At 44.7% G+C, this 20,503-nt stretch overlaps 1 protein-coding gene across 4 annotated transcripts; it reads right to left on the reverse strand.

Moving 5' to 3' along the window:
• Positions 1–499: 499 nt before the first annotated feature.
• LDAF1 (lipid droplet assembly factor 1) lies at positions 500–20,244 on the reverse strand. Of its 4 annotated transcripts, none has more exons than XM_051847892.3 (5): positions 20,206–20,244; positions 17,581–17,772; positions 9,934–10,102; positions 9,313–9,451; positions 500–1,270 (listed from the first exon to the last, which is right to left on the reverse strand). In XM_051847892.3, the coding sequence occupies exons 2-5, from the start codon at positions 17,752–17,754 to the stop codon at positions 1,189–1,191; spliced, it is 564 nt and encodes a 187-aa protein (XP_051703852.1). In that variant the 5' UTR covers positions 17,755–17,772; positions 20,206–20,244; the 3' UTR covers positions 500–1,188. The 4 variants fall into 4 exon arrangements, with proteins under 4 accessions (XP_051703852.1, XP_002711860.2, XP_089177698.1 ...); XM_002711814.6 differs by having other exon boundaries at positions 19,460–20,244; XM_089321572.1 differs by lacking the exon at positions 500–1,270 and adding an exon at positions 6,681–6,987.
• Positions 20,245–20,503: the final 259 nt, after the last annotated feature.

Raw genomic sequence — 20,503 nt, forward strand, 5'->3', positions numbered from 1 at the left:
GCATATCCCCTCCTCTTGGCAACTGTGATTGGTTGGGGGTTGTTCACATGACCAAAATCTGTCCAATCAGAACTGACAACAGAACATTTCTAGGTACTTTGGAAAAATAGCAGCTTTCTAGTCCAGTACAGAGTGCTAACTAGAGCTGGGACCTCAATATGGGGTAAGCCTGCCTGAAAAAGCAGCTCAGGTGGGGAGAAGCAGGCATGAGAAATACCTACTGATACTACTTACGCATCTGAATCCATCTGTGCCTTAAGTCTATCCTTGGCTTTTTAGTTGCATGAAACAAACCTCTCCCCTCACCATCCCCACAGTTTTGAATGTCACTAGCAACTTAAAAAATCATCGTCACCCAGGATCTGCCATGAAACTGACAGAGAAGGAATAGGCAGGTAGGCCTTGTGGGGCTGAGGGTAGGGAGGGAGGCAGTAGACAAAAAGCTCACCAAGACAGTTAATAAACTGCCACAGCAAATAAAACCACTGGAAGCAGAAAATCCACAGGATGTTTTATTTTTATTTTGTAGTCCTTTATCAATCTTTTTGGAAGAAATGTCTTAACAGGATAAGTTCTTTAAAACAATACAAAAGTATCAAGTACAAATATGTAAAAAATTAACAGGATTGAGTATTCAACAGTAACAGTGGAAAGCAGGCCTTTAAGACTTTTATTTTAAAAAGACTCTTGGCTATATAGTTAAGTTTGGATTCTATTTTCCAAATTTGGGAGGCTGTTATTCCCAAATGGTACAATGCTTTCTGATTGAAAGTGAATAGTGAATAAGGCAGAAGAGCCTGCTCTGTTTTAAAATACGTTTTACCTCTTGTTTTAAATGAGTGACAAACATAAACAGCTTCCCGCATTTCTAAACACAAAAATAAAATGAAAAGAAACCCATTGCTGCCTCCTCTTGGGTCTGTAGACATAAGCCCTGAGGCTCTAGGTCTTAACCCAGATCCCTGCCAAGGTCAAGACCACATACTTGAGTGGGAGGTGACACATCACCCTGGCCAACTTGGCCGCTGCAGGATCCAACAAACACTAAAGTGGAAAAGCCAGAAGACACATCTAAGGAGTGTCTTGACTACTCAGACAGCTTCTCTTGAGTCATGACCCCACAGAGTGGGCGAGATCCAACAGCTTCCCTGAGGTGCTTGGAAAAGGGCTCTGGTTCTGTTCGGTCGGTCATTCCTGGTAGAGTCCCTCAAAGTCTGCAGACTTCATAGCCAGCTGACAGTCGCCACTCGGGTTTTGCTGTGATGGGGGTCTGTTCAGTAACAAGAAGAGGTGGTTAGCTCTAGAGCCAGGTAGAGGGTATACATAGCTGAACACACAACATTCTTGGCTGCTTTGTTTTCAGCTGCCTCTCCCAACCACACCAGTTCTGGGGCTAGGCCAGTTTTGTGCATGAGGAAACTGAGGGCACATGATGTTACAACGACTGGATTGGGAGTAGGGTTATGGCTCCTTTCCCCTGTTCTGATATTTTGTGTTCCCCAATCGTCTGCGTCCTCACCACAACCCAGTGAGAAAGGCAGAGCAAGGAGCAGCTCTACTTTACCAACTGGGAAGAAAACGGAGGTCAGAGAAATTAAGCAGTCTGTTCAAGGCAACACCAAGGAAAAATGGCAGAGGCTAGGATTCAGACCCCTAACTTTTGATTCTAATTAGTCTTCGACAGCTTCAGTGGAAAGGAGGCAGAAGGTAAAGAAGAAAAATAGGTCTTTCTTGGTCCCTGTGACTGTAGGTTGCGGGAGGCAGTGAGGGGAAAGGTAGTGCGGTTAAGAGTAGCTTAATTGCATCTATGTATTATCTTTGAATTTCAAAGAGTTCTGCCACCACTGACTGACACCCCAGTGAAGTCTGGTTAGCCAGTACACATTTCCACTGCTTTTCTCTTTATGAGTCTATGCTAGAGAAGATGAGAAAGCTGAACACTCCCAGCTTGGAGTTCCCATCTGACAAAGTCCTAGCCAATGAAGTCTGCTTTGGGAGGATGAGAAGAGGTCTTCAGGAAGATTTCATTCACTTGATACTAAGGATCAGATTCAATTAGGAGCACTCATTTACCACCAACCCCCCGACCCCCCGACCCCCATCCTGCCTCGCATGTAGCTGGTGCACTGGGTGCTAACTGTGGGCATACAGAAAGGGTGAAGGTTCATAATATATATATGCAGCGGCCCTGGGCTACCTACAGCTTTTTGTTATGTAATAAAAATGAATCCCTATTTTTTTAAAGATTTATTTATTTGAAAGTCAGAGTTAGAGAGAAAGAGACAGGGAGAGGGAGAGAGAGACAGACAGACAGAGAGAGAGAGAGAGACAGAGAAAAACATCTTCCATTCATTGGTTCACTCCCCGTATGGCTGCAACAGCCAGGGCTGGAGCAGGCTGAAGCCAGGAGGCAGGAGCTTCTTCCAGGTCTCCCGTGTGTGTAGCAGGGGCTCAAGTACTTGGGCCATCTTCCGCTGCTTTTCCTAGACCATTAGCAGGGAGCTGAATGGGAAATGGAGTAGCCGAGACATGAACCAGTGCCCATACGTGATGCCAGCATTGCAGGCGACTGCTTTACCTGCTACGCCACAGTGCTGACCCCGTGAATCCCTATTTAAGTTCCTAAATATTTAGGATTTTTTATTTACTTGCCACATAAAGCAGTCCTACCTGATAACAAAAAAAAAAAGAATAAAGTCTTTCTTTTTTTTTAAGATTTATTTATTTATTTGAAAGTCAGAGTTACAGAGAGAAAGAGACAGAGAAATCTTCCATCTACTGGTTCACTCCCCAGATGGCCACAATGGCCAAGGCTGGGCCAGGCCAAAGCCGGGAGCCAGAAGCCTCCTTCGAGTCTCCTACATAAGGTAGCAGAGCCCCAGGTACTTGAGCTATCTTCCGCTGATTTTCCTACGCCATTAGCAGAGTTGGATGGGAAGGAGAGTTGCCAGGATACCAACCACCTTTACCTGCTACACCACAAAGCTGGCCCCATTGCTCTTCTTCAGATGTGAGGAGGCTAGGTATGTTCTGACTGGTTTGGGAGACTGAGTGTGGTGTGAAATACGTGATTCTGGTGAGTCTACAAACAGACACAGGTGCCTCGGCTCCCTACTTTCCCCTAGAAGACAGGGCCTTGCAGGTCTCACTGTGTCCAAAACAAAGCAGCATAGTCTTTCCTCCTCAGAGGCTAGTTAATCCACAGAGGAGGCAGCTCCATGTATTTTCTCAAAAGATTGTTTAGGGGCAGGCATCTAGCATCGTGATAAAGATGCCACATGGGGGGCCAGCAATGTGGTGTAGTGGGTGAAGCTGGCACCTACAGTGCCAGCATCCCAAATGGGATGCTGGTTCGTGTCCCGGCTGCTCCACTTCTGATCCAGCTCTCTGCTTATGGCCTGGGAAAACAGTAGAAGATGGCCCAAGTCCTTGGGTCCCTGCACCTGCGTGGGAGACCCGGAAAAAGCTCCTGGCTCCTGGCTTTGGAACAGTGCAGCTCCAGCCGTTGCAGCCATCTAGAGAGTGAACCAGTGGATGGAAGACCTTTCTCTCTCTCTCTCTCACTCTCTCTCTCTCTCTCTCCCCTTCTCTCTGTGTAACTGACTTTCAAATAAATAAATAAATCTTAAAAAAAAAAAAAAGGATGCTACATGGGAGGCCAGCATCCCATATTAGAGTGCCTGGTGCAAATCCTGGCTACTCCGCTTCCAATCCACCTTCCTGTTAATGTGCACCCTAGGAGGCAGCAGGTGATGGTTCAAGTTCTTGGTTCCACGCCACCTACACAGGAGATCTAAGAGTTTCAGGATTCAGGCTTCAGTCCAGCCCAGCCCCACCTCTTACAGGCATTTGGAGAGTGATCCAACAGATGGAAGATATCTTTGTCTCTCTACCTTTCAAACAAATTTTTAAGATTGTTTAGCTGATTTTTATAAGTACACCTTACTGTTTTCCTTTCTTTTGCTTTCTCTTTTAAAACCACCTTAGTTGTTTGATGTTTTAGGGTCCAAATTCCATTACATCATGGATTGTATTGTTCTCCTTTTATCCTCTCATTTTTTTTTTAAAAGATTTGTTTATTTATTTGAATATCCCGCATGGTGCAGGGGCCCAAGGACTTAGGCCATCTATTACTGCTTTCTCAGGCCATAGCAGAGAGCTGGATCAGAAGTGGAGCAGCCGGGACTCAAACCAGTGCCCCTAGGGAATGACAGCATTGCAGGTGGCAGCTTTACCCACTATGCCACAGCACCAGCCCCCTTATCCTCTCATTCTTTGAGGGATTTAATGCGGAAGTTATTTTTCTTGAGTTTTAAAGAATTCAATAATGAAAGGGCTCTCAGATGAAAACTATGTTCATAATATATGCCATTTTCTCATTCTCTCAAAAGTGACACTTTTCACATCAGAACCTTCACAGACGATGTGTATTATGAAAAATCTATGCATGGATTTCAAAAACTTTTGCACCAAAATGTACTAACTTGTTATAACTTGTCTAACAGGATCTACTGACAGGCCCTAAGACAGATAAGACATCATTTTGAAGAGTCCTACCAGAGCAACATGAATTCTACTAAAATTGAAACAAGAACAAACACTAAATTAATGTTGGAGCTTGGGTGGAAGAAAGTGAAATCATTGATGCTTTTCACAAAGTTGTCAGGGATAAATGGCCCCAAAGAAATCGGTTCACAAAAGGGTAACTTGTTTAAGATGGGACCAGACAATGTTGAAGATGAAGCCAGCAGCACTAAACCACTCATATCAACTTGCAATAAAAAAATTCATCTTGTTAGTGCCCTGAGTAAGACTGACAATTAACAGCAGAAACAGCCAGTACCACAGACATCGCAATGGGTCAGTTGACATAATTCTGTCCAAAACATTAAAGTGGAAAAAACTTTTTGCCTAAACCATTGCACCAGATACTGCAAACAAGAGCAGAGTTTTCGATGGAACTTTGGCACAAATGGGATCAAGATCCTAAAGTATTCTAACAGGAAGTGAAACCTGGCTTTACCAGTACAATCTAGAAGACAAAGCATAATTAGAACAATGGCTGAGTCAAAGCAAAAGCAGTCAAAGCAAAAGCAGAAGGGTTAAGAGTAAAGGCCACGGCATTTTGCTTGTTGACTTTCTGGAATGTCAAAGAAAAATAACATTTGCTAGGTACAAGAATGTTTTAAGAAATTAGCCAGGGAACACATCATGCTGAGTGAAATAAGCCAGTCCCAAAGGGACAAATACCATATGTTCTCCCTGATTGGTGACAACTGACTGAACACCAAAAAGGAAACCTCCGAAGTGAAATGGACACTATGGGAAACGGTGACTTGATCAGCATAGCCCTAACTGTTAATGAACAACTTAATACATTATCCCTCTTAGTAGTTTTTTTGTCTGTTCTACTTAATATGACTGGTTTAATTCTGTAATTAATACACAGTTATTCTTAAGTGTTAAAAATTAACTGAAATGTGATCCCTGTTAAACATAAGAGTGGGAATAAGAGAGGGAAGAGATGTATAATTTGGGACATGCTCAAGCTGACTTGCCCCAAATGGTAGAGTTAAAAACATACCAGGGGATTCCAATTCAATCCCATCAAGGTGGCATGTACCAATGCCATCTCACTATTCCAAGTGATCAATTTCAGTTCACAATTGATCATAATGAAAGGACTAAGAGTCAAAGGGAGCACATAAACAAGTCTAGTACCTGCTAACACTAACCGATGGAATAAATAAAGGGGAGAGTGATCCAACATGGGAAGTGAGATACTCAGCAGACTCATAGAATGGCAGATGTCCTAAATAGCACTCTGGCCTCAGAATCAGCCCTAAAGGCATTCGGATCTGGCTGAAAGACCCATGAGAGTACTTCAGGCATGGAAAGCCAAGACACTCTGGCAAAAGATCTCTGTGAGTGAGATCCCAGTGGAAAGAACAGGTCTTCAAAGAAGGAGGTACCTTTCTCTGAAGGGAGGAGAGAACCTCCACTTTGACTATGACCTTGTCGAAACAAGATAAGAATCGGAGAACTCAGAGGGCTTCCATAGCCTTGGAAACTCATGACTGGAGCATAGGGAGATTACTGATGCCATAGACAGGAGTGTCAATTGGTAAAGTCAACAACAGGAGTCACTGTGCACTTACTCCTCATGTAGGATCTCTGTCCTTAATGTGCTGTGTATTGAGATTTAATGCTATAACGAGTACTCAAACAATATATTTCACTTTGTGTTTCTATGGGGGTGCAAACTGTTGAAATCTTTACTTAATGTATACTAAACTGATCCTCTGTAAAAAAAAAAAAAAAAAGAAATTATCAGCTCCCAACTTGACTCTCACTGGGATTAAACATGACAATAGGTCTGATCTGATTTCATCATCATTTAAAAAAAATCATCTATTATTTTTCACTTTATGTTTCTGTGTGGGAGCAAACTGTTGAAATCCTTACTTAATGTATACTAAGCTGATCTTCTGTATATTAAGATAATCGAAAATGAATCTTGATGTGAATGGAAGGGGAGAGGGAGTGGGAAAGGGGAGGGTAGTGGGTGGGAGGGACGGTATGTGGGGGAAGCCATTGTAATCCATAAATCGTACTTTGGAAATTTATATTCATTAAATAAAAGTTAAAAAAAAAAAAAAGAAATTAGCCAGGGAACAGCACTGTGGGACAGCAGGTTAACGCCCTGGCCTGAAACACCGGCATCCCGTATGGGCACCAGTTCTAGTCCCAGCTGCTCCACTTCCAATCCAGCTCTCTGCTGTGGCCTGGGAAAGCAGTAGAAGATGGCCCAAGTCCCTGAGCCCCTCCCTGCACCTACGTGGGAGACCCGGAAGAAGCTCCTGGCTCCTGGCTTTGGATCGGCACAGCTCCAGCCATTGTGGCCAACTGGGGAGTGAATCAGCAGATGGGAGACCTCTCTGTGTGTCTCTACCTCTCTCTGTAACTCTGTCTTTCAAATAAATAAATCTTAAAAAAAAAGAAAAAGAAATTAGCTGAAGCTTTAGCAGAAAAATATCCATGAATCATCAGAAAATACTTCATCATGACAACATTCTTTCTATGGGAAATCATAAAGCATCCAGATTTGGGTCCTTCTGACTTGTTTTTGTTTCCTAACCTTAAAAGAATCTTTAAAGGGCACCCATTTTTCTTCAGTTAATAATGTAAAAAGGCTACGTTGACAGGATTAAATTTCCAGAACCCTCTGGGGGATGGACTACAAAGTGTCTTGAACTTGATGGAGCCTAGCCTATGTTGAGAAATAAAGTTTATACTTTTACTTTGTGATTCCATTTTTTCCATGAACATTCTGAAGTTCCATAATAAATTTGGAAGATCTGCGTGACTCAATGAACCAATATCATCCAAATGATCAAAGCATGAAATTACAAAATCATGCATGGTAAAGATCCACTTAAAGTACTAGATAAACCAGTGGATGTTAATATGACAGAGTACCAAAATTTCACATTTCAACTAACCTTTAAGAAACTACTATTTGTAGAGTTTTGGTGTACTGTCTCAGAAAAAATAGCCACTCTATTTCTCAACACATGAATAACAAAGGATAACATTTTGATAAGAATTTCAAGGGCTCTTCTGTAGAAAAATGAAACTCAGGATGTTGATTCTTGCAGAGGAAGAATTGGCAAACAATGGCCCTTGGGCCAAACCTAGTTGGCTGCTTGTTTTTGTAAACAATGTTTATTGGGACATAGCTATGCTCAATCATTTGCTTATTATTATTAACTTACCTAGATTTAGATCCCTTCTCTGTTACTCTCAACTTTTTGGGTTGGCTTTATTTTCCTTATTACAGAATGGGCTAGTGGGTATCATTATGTGAGGTAAAACCTGGAAAGAGCTTAGCAGAGTCCCTGGCACAGGTATTAGCCATTATCACCAAATTAGCAAGAGCTTCAATGAAGTACAGTGTACTTCATTGAGATATAAGACTCTAAAATCAACACAAAGGGGAAAAAATAAATCATTAAAAACAATCACTTTTGAAAATTAGCACATTATTTTCAACAAAGTTGTGGAAAATGCAATTTAAAAGGTAAGTTGATTTTCATGCAAAAATATTTTGAAATCTAAATCTATTTTTTTTTCATAATACACATTCTCCATGCATTTTTTGAGGGGTCACTACAGTCATCCAAGTGTTCAGTGAAAACCCGAATGTATTCCTCCCCTCTAAATTACTTTTGTACATTAACCAACTTCTCTCCACCCCACACCAGTCCCAGCCTCTGGGGACCATTATTCTGTTCTCTACGTCTACAAGATTGCTTCAGACACCATTTAATGAGTGAGATCATGCAGTATTTGTCTTTCTGTGCCTGGCTTGTTTCATGTTACATAATATTTTCAAGGCTTATCCATGTTGTCAGAAATAATAGAACTGAATAGCATGCCATTGTACATATACAACATACAATGTCCCATTGTGTTTATACACATTTTCTTCATCCATCCATCTACTGAAAGACACATTGATTCCATCTCTCGGCTATTGTGAATGCAGCTGCACTAAACACAGGCGTGCAGATGCCTCTTTGATAATATGATTTAATTTCCTTTGCATATATACCCAGTAATGGGATTGCTGGGTTGTTTGTTAGTTCTATTTTTAATTTTTTTGAGGAATCTCCATATTGTTTTCTATAATAGCTATACTAAAAACACCTTAATTTGACTTTTGGAAGTTAAATAGAAATTTTTCTAGAGGAATCAATAACCACCACTTCATAGAGTTGCTGTGACAAAGAAATGAGTTGTGTGTGTGACAGATGATAACAGCAAGAGGCTGCTTGAAAGTCCATTGTAAATTCCCATTTAATGTCTGACATTATGGAGAACTACCAGAAATATTCAACTCTCACAATTTTGCTTTGAGACAATAGGGGTTAGGGTATTATTTGTAAAAATCCCCTCATGGGGTGGGCATTTGGCACTGTGGTTAAAACGTTGCTTGAGATGCCTGCATCCCGTATCAGAGTGCCTGGGTTCAAGTTCTGGTTCTGCTCCTGACTCCAGCTTCCTGTTAATGTACACCCTGAGAGGCAGCAAGTAACAGCTCAAGTATTTGGGTCCCTGACAGTCATGTGGGAAACCAGGATTGAGTTCCTGGCTCCCAACTTCAGCCTTGCCCAGCTCTGGCTATGGTGGGCATTTAAACAATGAAGCAGTGGGTGGAAGATTTCTTGTCTATTTGTCTCACTACCTTTCAAACAAGTAAAATAAATAATTTTAAAATTATGATCAATTATTCCATGAACACATATTTACCTGGGAGAAAACCAGAACCTGATGAGGCTGGAGACCACCACGTAGGACACTACGATTGCCCCCGACATGGTGAGTGACACAAAGCTCAAGCCACAGAGGACACAAAGCAGTGAGAGGCCACCCACGGAGATGACCAGTCCTAAAAGAGAACATGGTTAGGAGAAGCATTCATCTAAAACAGGTTGAAAACTGGCAAACCCAGAACAGTGTGTCTAAAACAATGAGAGTTAGTTCAGGTTTCTTAGGTGAGATCTCCCACAAAAATCCGAGTTTCTGGCACGGTTTCAAAAGGAGGTCTTCTCACCACCTCAGTGCGCATCTCTGCATGGCAACAACTACCTGGCCCTCTAGCGGCCTTCAATCCCCACCATCCCTAAAGTGTACTATATGTGGGTGCTTTGCTCATTTTTTGTTACCTGTCAAATTTGAGACTCACAGAAGATAACAAAAACACACTGCTGGAGGTAGGATTCTAACACAGATTCCAGTCTACTCTGGTAGACTGCCTTCTATGCGACTTTTAACAAGAACAAGAAGCTTTGACAGAATGGCAGATGCCCAATACACACTGTCCTCCCAACTGAGTCATTTTTCAAACGGGTGAATAACTAAGCCGCATACCTTCCAGTAATATGACTCCCACAAGAGCAGCCAAGAAGGTCAACACCACAAAGAACAGGAAGAACCCAACCGGAAGGGCCGACATGACAAGGAACACCAGCAGGGTTAGGGCCAGGAAAGGATGCCTGTCCAGGTACTGAGCCACTGGAGACTTCATGAAGGCCACCACCTGTGGGCAAAGGACAGGGAGCCAGGATTGAGTGTCATGCCTGAATCCCAGGTTGGAAGCATCCACCCAGGATGTGGCAATATAATGACAAAACATAAAGTTGGAAGGCTCATGAATAATAAGTCACTACCAGATGTCTCCCAAGACATGAGTCACCCAGGCAGCAATTTAAGGCAGTGTGCACAGGTGGTAAGTCTGAGAGCCCCACCCAACCTCAAGCCTTGTGAAAGGAGGAAAGATAAGTCAGGGCACTCCTGCTCAACACTGCTCTCTTGGGAAACACCCTCAGCACACGTGGAACACACATGTAATCTGTCGCCTACTATACAGCTGAGGTTTTCACATTGTAGTCACTAAGGCACAAAGAGGTTAAGTCCTAGGGACTCAGCATCACCTGGGGACTTGTTAGAAATGCAGTATCTCGGGCTCTGCCCCAGGCCTGCTGAATCAGATTCTGCTTTTGAAACAAAATCTCCAGGTGATTTGTACATGCATTAGTTTATGGGGGGTTAGAGGAAGTGATGGGGAGGGAAGGAGGAAGGGAATATTATATTCTTAGGATTGTATCTACAAAGCACACTGAATCTGTTAAAAAATAAGAGTGAAGAAAAAAAAAAAAAAAAAGAAAGAAAGAAAGAAGGGGCCAGCATTGAGGCACAGCAGGTTAAGCTGCTGCACGCATCATGGGTACCCTTCTTAGGCCCCACACCTTCTCTCTCCTCAGCACTTAAATTCTGGACCTAGTTCCCTTTTAAAGTTTCCAGCACTCCAGAACCTTTCTCCTACAAAACTAATCCTTCCCATGTCTCATTCCTTAGGGCCTTACAGGCCAGCAGCCACAATAAAAATATAATTCAAGTTCAACAATCACAGTGCCACCGGCCAATACATGTGTGCCTCGTAGAAGCAAGTGTTTACATAAGTGATTCAAGTGGTGAAAATTTCAGGACAAGCTGAAAACAGGAAAATTCTGTTCTTTATTCTGATAGCAACCATAGCACAAGGCTCACCCTGTTTAACAGAAAAGGCCGTTCCAAGAAGCCATTGCCATCTGACTTGGGACTTCAACTCCGCCTCCTAGAGGGATCTCTTGAAGCACGGCAAATCTCACTTCCTGCCCGGCCACAATAGGGCACAATGCTACCCACTACCCTATTGTGACAAAAAGCCACCAAACACTTTGCTATTTTGTTTCCATAGCCAGAGGTGACTGTGCCAGAAATCACCTCTGAGCTGGTGCTGCCCAGACTGGACACTCCAATTTCAGTGCCCAGGGAGCTCTTACTAAGTGAGAGAAGCTGATAGCGAGAGGCAGAGGGGCTGCGGGGGTGGCCATGCAGGACCACCTGCATGGTGGCTGGCTTCTCAAGCTGCCCCAGGTTGTCCCGAGTGCTGGCCATTCTGGCCCATGCATACCACCTGTGTCACTGGCAGACTGAACTGTTCTCTCTGACTCTTCCCATCAAAAGGGCCCCAGAGAGCACAGTGGGGAGGAGCCCAGGGGTATTCCAGGTAAGGAAGGCAGCAATGTACACAGCAAGTGTTAGGTTAGCACAGGAAGGCCTGTGTGGCAGGATGGGACAGTGAGGGTGTCAGACTCAAGGGTTTACACCTGCACTACCCAGCACTGCAACCGCATGTGGGCCATCCAACCTTGAAACGTGGCTTGTGCAACTGATGGCCTGGATTTTTTTTTTTTTTTTTTATTTGACAGGCAGAGTTATAGACAGTGAGAGAGAGAGGGAGACAGAAAGGTCTTCCTTCCATTGGTTCACTCCCCAAATGGCCGCTACAGCTGGCGCTGCGCCGATCCAAAGCCAGGAGCCAGGTGCTTCTTCCTGGTCTTCCATGAGGGTGCAGGGGCCCAAGCACTTGGGCCATCCTCTACTGCCCTCCCAGGCCACAGCAGAGAGCTGGATTGGAAGAGGAGCAGCCGGGACTAGAACCTGGCACCCATATAGGATGCCGGCGCTGCAGGCGGAGGATTAACCAAGTGAGCCACGGCACCGGCCCCAATGGCCTGGATTTTTCATTAAATTTAAAAACATACTGGTGGAGGTGGGATTCTAACTCAGAACTGATCCTTGATTCAGTCATTGGACAGTTTCTAAGCATATCTCAAAAAGGTTGGGCACACACAGCTACTCTTTTCAACTGAGATGTTATAAAATCTGAACATAGAAAGTATTTTCAACAGAAATTGGCATCCCAGGTGAGATGTGTTGTAAGTGAATTAAAAAAATGTAAACAGATGTATAGAAGGAGATAGATGGATGTATGGACAGATAGATAGACAGACAGATAGTCCAAACCTAGGCTGGTGCAGAGATGAAAAAGATGGGGGGATGTGGTATGAAAGTGGAACATCAAAAGAAAAATTGTTTTTCATAGGGACAATTCGTCTTGGTGATCCAAGAGTAAAACAAGATTGCTCCTTGAAGGAATCCACTTTCTTCTTAGCCTCTTCTGAGTCTGGACTCTACAACCCAAAAATAGACAATCCCTCAGATGTACACAGAGACCATGGTAAGATGCAAAAAGGCTGGCGCCGTGGCTCAATAGGCTAATCCTCTGCCTTGTGGCGCCAGCACACCGGGTTCTAGTCCCGGTTGGGGCGCTGGATTCTGTCCCGGTTGCCCCTCTTCCAGGCCAGCTCTCTGCTGTGGCCAGGGAGTGCAGTGGAGGATGGCCCAGGTCCTTGGGCCCTGCACCCACATGGGAGACCAGGAGAAGCACCTGGCTCCTGGTTTTGGATCAGCACGATGCGCTGGCCGCAGTGCACCGGCCGCGGCAGCCATTGGAGGGTGAACCAATGGCAAAAGGAAGACCTTTCTCTCTCTCTCTCTCTCACTGTCCACTTTGCCTGTCAAAAAAAAAAAAAAAAAAAAAAAAAAAAAAAAAAAAGATGCAGAGTTAAACTGGGTAACCAGCTTTTCCCAGGCAAGAAGCATCACCCTGCTAAGCCGATCTGCCATAGTAGGAAAGGGCATGGGTCAGCCAAGTCTCACCAAAACGGAGAGCACTCATTAAACACGCAGGTGCCCAGCACCGTTTCAAGTGCTTTCCATGTATTTCCTCATCTATTTTTCCTTACTATTCTGTGAGGCAGGTAATGAGGAACAACTGAATATTACCTAAATCCATGGGGCTAAAACACTGCAATTAACTTTTCATTCTTGTGGCAACAACGGGAGACACAATAGGAGGATGGGAAGTGGGAGAGCTTATTACTCAGTAACATGCTCCAGTTTGCAGTGCACACCCTGGAGGCAGCCACAGTTTCCAACCTAGGATTTCCAGGCACAGAGCCGCACTGAAGAACCCAGGGCTGCCAGGTTGGGATATCATGTGCCTGGCTCTGTGTTAAACCTTCTCAAACAGCAGCACAGATAATCCTCACTACAAGCTTATGAACCTGGCATTGCTTATTTTAGAAAAGAGGAGGTGGAAGCTCAATGAGCCAAAGTGACTTGGCCAAGGTCAGACAAAGGTGATTTATTTATAAATAGGCACTTGGGCTTGGGAGGATCCAAAACAGGGACAAAGTGGACAGATCAGAGGACATGAAGCTTCCACCTGGGGCCACACAGCAGCCAGACACATACTCTGGTGTCAGAATGCATAAGACAAATCAATGATTCTTTGTCCCTTGGTACCACAAGGGATGATGAGGAATTGAGATCATTTGAAACCACTGATGATGACAAACCAAAGGCGCTACATGATGGCTTCTCCCAGATTATAGTCTCTGGGTGGCCTCTGGCATAGCATTCAGGGTTGGCACAGAGGTGCCTGGGGACATTGTTCAAAAGCATCCTTTGTGGCAAAAAGGTCTATAGGGGACACAACTATTTCATCACAGATAATCCACATCAGGATGGTTACCTGCACAGCCCATGCTCCATCTCTTCACATGGGAAGGCTACAAGGAGAAGCTAAACAGCCAAGAGAAGGGTGTTGAGAGTTATCTCTGACTCCATCTACTTACCAGATCCCGGTTCTAATTCCTCCTGAAGCTGGGCCAGCTTCACACTTTCTGCCCTTGGTTTCAACTTTAGTATATGTGCTGCCGAAGCGAGCACCTGCCTTGGTTTCAAACTCAGCCTTACATTTCCCAAAAGACTTGGAAACCCCCACCCCCACCCCCCACGCCATTTACTTGTTTGCTTGAGATATTTTGAGCAGGTTTCTGTCTCTCTCAGTCTAAAAGAGAGACAATTAAGACTTGACTTGGGGGCCGGCGCTGTGCACAGTGGGTTAAAGCCCCAAACTGCAGTGCCGCTGGCATCCTATAAAGGTGCCAGTTTGAGTCCTGGCTGTTCCACTTCCAATCCAGCTCCCTGTTAATGTGCTTGGGAAAGCAGCAGAAGATGACCCAAGCCCATGGGCCCCTGAACCCACGTGGGAGACCCAGAAGAAGTTCCTGGCTCCTTTCTTCAGATAGGCTCACCTCCAGCCATTCCAGCCATTTGGGGAGTGAACCAGCAGATGGAAGACCTCTCTATCTCTCCCTCTCTCTGTAACTCTTTCAAATAAATAAAATAAATCTTTAAAAACAAACAAATAAACAAAAAAACCTGACTGGGCTTCAGAGGCTTCCAGGAAGAGATGATGGGGCTGTTTCCTACGCTCCACCTGGAAGCCCAATCTATTGCCATTTGGAGTTCAAAGGACTTACTAACATCTAAACTTCCCAGATACAGGTAAATTATGGTATGTCAACCTGATGCACTTCACTGATATACTTACCTTCTGTAAAAGTAACTGTTCTGAAGATCCACACTTCAACATTGAAAAATCACAGTACATAGTATCAAGCAAACATAAAATACAAAACTGTACCTGCCATAATTATAACCACTATTGGGTAAAAATTACACGCATAATCCTCATCCTCATCACTTCCACCACCACTGGATTTGTTAGTGATGAGTTTACAAGTAGTTTACTCTCCTTTTGCCTTCAATACTGCAGAGTTCTTCATAAAATTAATATTGATAAAGGCCGGCGCCGCGGCTCACTAGGCTAATCCTTCGCCTTGCGGCGCCGGCACAGCGGGTTCTAGTCCTGGTCAGGGCGCCAGATTCTGTCCCGGTTGCCCCTCTTCCAGGCCAGCTCTCTGCTGTGGCCAGGGAGTGCAGTGGAGGATGGCCCAAGTCCTTGGGCCCTGCACCCACATGGGAGACCAGGAGAAGCACCTGGTTCCTGCCTTCAGATCAGCGCGGTGCACTGGCCACAGCGCACTGGCCGCAGCGGCCACTGGAGGGTGAACCAACGGCAAAAGGAAGACCTTTCTCTCTGTCTCTCTCTCTCTCTTACTGTCCACTCTGCCTGTTAAAAAAAATTAATATTGATAAATACAACCAAAATGTTTTAAATATTCTACCTCAGGAGTATCTAAAGAACATCAGGACTTGGACAACTGATCATTTTTCCTATCATTCTGGGAGTTGGTTGGCCCAAAACCTATTCCAATGAACATGGCTGAGGATCTGGAATGAAGGGGTGAAGAAATGCTAAGGCATGAGTTCAAGTGCTTTGAAATACCTACCTGAGAAAGTTGCTGTGAATATTAACAAAGGCAAGCTGGTCAGACACCCAGTACAGGGTTTGGCATGCAGTAGGAACTCAGTCAATGTTAACACACAATCCTAATTATTCATGGATTCCATATGTGTGAATGTGTCTACATGCCAACAGCTCTCTCTAACTCAAAATCAATACCTGTGGTCCTTTCACATCATAAGAGGACATGCATAAGGCAGCAAAAAACTGAGTCACCTAACGTGTACATTCCTAGTTGAGGTCAAATAAGGTGACAATCTGGCTTCTTGTTTCAACTCATTTAACAAGTGTCCTCCCCATGGTCTATTTGGTACTACATTTTTCAAATTTTTGTGCTTCTGCTTGGTTATTACACTGGCCCCCAAGTAGAGTACTAAAGTGGTATCTAGTGTTCCTGAGCACAAGGCAGTGATGTGCTTTAGGGAGAAAACACATGTTAGACAATACATGTTTGTTCCAGGCACAAGTTCGAGGGCTGCCGGCCCTGAGCTCTATGTTGATGATCACAAATACACATTAAATAACCTTTAAGCAAAAATGCACATAAAATAAGGGTACATATCGATCAGTTGATGACCAGGAACCAAATATGGTGCTCCCCTAGGAGCAATGGTTGGAGATTTGCTTATTCAGCACTTACTTACTTACTTACTGCAGTGACTTCGCAGAATGTAACCACCATAAGCAATGAGAATCAACTCTTGTGAAAAGGGCATGAGGACTTTACTTATTGAGCTAAATTTTGAGCCTCAGCCAGCTGACTAGAAAGCTACTTGTACAATTTAAAAATAGCTTGGTAAATCCACAGAGTCCCAGATGGGTTCTGGAGCGAGTCCAGAAAAGGTCTCTGTAGAGTTTACTGCTCTGAACTGCAAAGAAGTATCTCCTAGAGTAGACCTTAATGTAGCTGTGCTGTCCAGAACAAAAAACCGATCACAAAACAGCTTGTTTTGTTACACATACATATGCACTTTTATGGGTATATCACATAGGGGAAAAGTGTCTAGAAAAGATACAACAGATGTGAATAGTATTATCTCTGAAAGCTATTTTTCCTGCAGACAAAATACTGAAATACATGCAAAGCACAAAAATAAACATGGAAGAAGGCAAAATATAGGATCACAAGTCCGATTGCTATTGAGTAGCTACTGGATACCTGAAAAAATGGCTAATTTGAATCAAAATGTGCTGTAGGTATAAAACATACAAAGGATTTCAAAGAGCATAAAAAATGTAAAACATCTCAAGGGTTCTTTCATTAATAACTTTTTACAATGATTCTAAGTTGAAATAATATTTTAGATATACTAGGTTAAATAAAAGATCATTAAAATTCTACCTGTTTCCTTTCACTTGTTGAGTGTGGCTACTAGCAATCACATATGTGGTGCATATCATATTTCTGTGATTTCTAGTGGAACACTGGGCTTAAGTCTTAAAGTAGGCCTTGGTCCCTAGTTTTTATGGGAACAAGTAAGCTAAAATAAGCAGCCAAACAAGAAAAGAATGGTTTCGTTAGCACAAACTGAGAATGGCCTCTCTATACCCAACTAATGAAATTTCAATTCCCTTTACAAGTGGTCATTCAACAAAATTCTGGACTACGAGAGATGAATTCAAGGTATTGACTATTACTTCAGGAAGTCTCCTTAAATTGGAGGTACCAGAAAATATTTCATCCTCCACTCCTTCAATCTTATTCCTGCAATACAGATATAATGGCCGGTACTCCAGCAGCCATTTTGGATGACGAATTTGAAGGTTATAACTTACAGAAGGCAGGATGGTGAGCTAGAAACAATACTGACATACCTTCAAATTTCTTCTGCTTGCAAAGAAATTACTTTCTATCTTGTTTACACTCATGTTACTTTGGGATTTTCCATTATATATAATGACTGGACACTGACCTTTGAGTTATTCTTGAAAGACTCTATCAGCAAAGACAGCTTCCTCTGTAACTCTTGCAAGTCCTTTGAGATACTCGGGGACTCTTCTTTCACCATCCTGAAGGTTACTTCAATCTTCTTGAGGATTAATTCTCCTGTCAGTAAATCAATGGAGTGCGCAGTCCAATCCCTCATGCCACTTCGTCTCTGTCACTGGAGAAAAACAAAAATGTTTCTTAAATCATTAAAGGTCTCCATCCAACTGGTTCCACAAGAACTCCTCACACACTGAGGGAGGGCATGCAGACAGTGGATAACTTGGCAATATTTATCCAAATTTCACATTGCACACACTTTAACCCAGCAACTGAAACCTAAATAATCAAACAAGTTTATAAAAATGTAGCCAAAGGACGTGTAGCACATCGCTGTTTATAATATATAATGACCGGCAGGACACTGGGAAGAAGCTAACTGCCCTTCAGGAGGAAACTGACTAGATAATGGTAAATTCAGTCACTAAAATGATGTTACTAATCAGTGACATTAAAAAGATGTTCAGGGGCCAGCATCGTGGCTCACTAGGTTAATCCTCCGCCTGTGGTGCCAGCATCCCATATGGGCACCAGGTTCTAGTCCCAGTTGCTCCTCTTCCAGTCCAGCTCTCTGCTGTGGCGTGGGAAGGCAATGGAGGATGGCCCAGGTGCTTGGGCCCCTGCAACCGCATGGGAGACCATGGCTTTGGATTGGCACATTTGGGGAGTAAACCAACAGAAGGAAGACCTTTCTCTCTGTCTGTCTCTCTCTCACTGTCTATGACTCTAACTTTCAAATTAAAAAATAAATAATATTTATTTTTTATTTAGATGTTCATGATACATTTTTTAAAAATACTCCAATTTGTTACAAATATGTCTTTTATGTATATATTGCAGAGTAAAAGATATTGGACATATAACTATTAACAGTATCATCACTGAGAGTCTTTTTTTTTTAGCATGGCAAAACACTGAAAAAAAAAAAAAAAACAGAAAGCAAGCTGAGGACACTATTTCAAGGCACACTGACCTTAAAAAATAAAAATGCCTTTCTAGTGAGACAATGATGTGGCCAATCTCTTTTCTTTATTTACTACCCATATTGTACAAGTTGGTTCCCAATGCCCTAAACCAATCTGTTTACTTGTGGGTCTCTTCCCAGTTTTGAGAGCTGTGCCTTAGGGAGAAGACCTTGCCGCAGTACATCCTCTGACTAAGGAGCCTGGAATTTCTGGGACGCTCCCAACCTCACATCATTTTTATTTATTTTTAATAAGGGCAGTTGGCTAAATACTTTTTTGATCCTTGCTGAGCTTTTATACTCCCCCCAAAATGGCTTATTTTATGATCCCCCAAACAAGGTATCTTTTCCATTTCTCCCTTACCATTGACCCCCTGACCTGTAACACAAATGCCTAACGCATTCAGTCACAGTGGCCAAAATTAACTGAGAACCTCACATTTATTTACCATATTGAATATCCTGCATGCTAATTATGTGAGTTACAAAGCAGAAGTTTCCCAATAGCTACAGGGTCTTGTGGGCAAATGAAAGCGCATTTTCAGGGCTCCAGCTAGCGCTGTTCTGCCTGTGGACAGGGAGGATTAAAGTCCCTCCACCCCATCTTCCATCTCTGAAGCCGCAGCCGGCCCAGACCTTGAATTTGAGATGTTCCCAGCACTCGGTTCCCCTAATCTCATCTCCGCAGCGGGTAGAAACAAGCCCAATTCCCAGGCACATCTCCTTTGGCCTGGGAAACCCAAGCGCCAGACCGGTTTGGGAAGTCCGATGGGAGCTAGCGTGGGGGAGCAAGCCACCGCCAAGCCATCAAGTGCATGGACCTGGCCAGCGAGTTCCTTACCCCTAGTCCCTGGCTCCTCGCAGGGGTCTCCGCGGGAACCAGGCAGCCTTCGCCGCACGGACGGTGCCACCTGGCGCAGCCACAGGTGCCCCGCCAACCCCCAAAGCACCTCGCGGCTCTCGCGCCCCCGCGGGCAAACGGCCATCCTCTAACGGTCCAGCAGGGAGGGGGGAAGAGCGGGTCGCATCTCTGGCTGGGGGAGGGCGCCTGGAGCCCACCCTAACCACCTCCTTTCCCACTGGGGCCCAGTCTTTCTAGTACTAGAAGCGGGGGGCATCCCAGCGAGGAGGAATGGGATGTGACCAAGCCACGCGCCGCGCCCGAGAGGTCACAGAGGCTGAGAAATGGGGACTCGAGGCGGGCTGGGGTGAGGGGTGCCGAGTAAAATCCACCCTTGCACTCGCAGCTCCTCTCTCTCGGCAGTGACTCGGTGGAGAGGACGGCACCCATTTTCAATACTCCTAGGCAGGAGGTTTGACTGCACGTCTTCCCAACCGGGTCTCCCGAAAGGAAGACGGTCTCCGAGGCAAGGTGGGGTTGGTCACCCTTTTACCAAACCTTAGCGTGCACTCCCAGGCGCGTCTGTGAACTCCCAGACAAGGAGACACCCCCTTATCAGTGACCCCGGAACCTGTGCACACTCTCGAGCCGCCGCCCCCGCGCTCTTCCACAAGTTCCCCGCGAGCCAGGGGGTCTCCGCGGCCGAAGCACCCTGGGCCGCGCGGCCCCGAGCGTGGCGCTCTCACCTGGTCCCGCGGCCGCGCTGCCGCCGCCGCGCCTGTTGTGGGGAGCGAAGGGAGGGAGGAGGAGGAGGAGGAACCGGAGCCGCCTTCCCCGCCCCTGGGCGCGCGCGCGCCACCCCGAGGCTCCGCCCCCTGCCCGCGGCCGGAAGGTGGGCGAAGGCTCCGCGGCGGCGGCGGCGGCGGCGGCCTCGCGGGTTCTGTGAGGCGCGCCGGGTCGCTGGGCCAGACTTGGGGTCCGCCCGGACAATCCCCGAGAGGTGTAGGGTTGAGGAAACAGAGGCTCGGAGAGTGTCCCTTCCGG

Source organism: Oryctolagus cuniculus, chromosome 19 (genome assembly GCF_051225735.1).
Source record: "Oryctolagus cuniculus isolate XC-2025 breed Fujian yellow rabbit chromosome 19, ASM5122573v1, whole genome shotgun sequence".
Taxonomy (NCBI): domain Eukaryota; kingdom Metazoa; phylum Chordata; class Mammalia; order Lagomorpha; family Leporidae; genus Oryctolagus; species Oryctolagus cuniculus.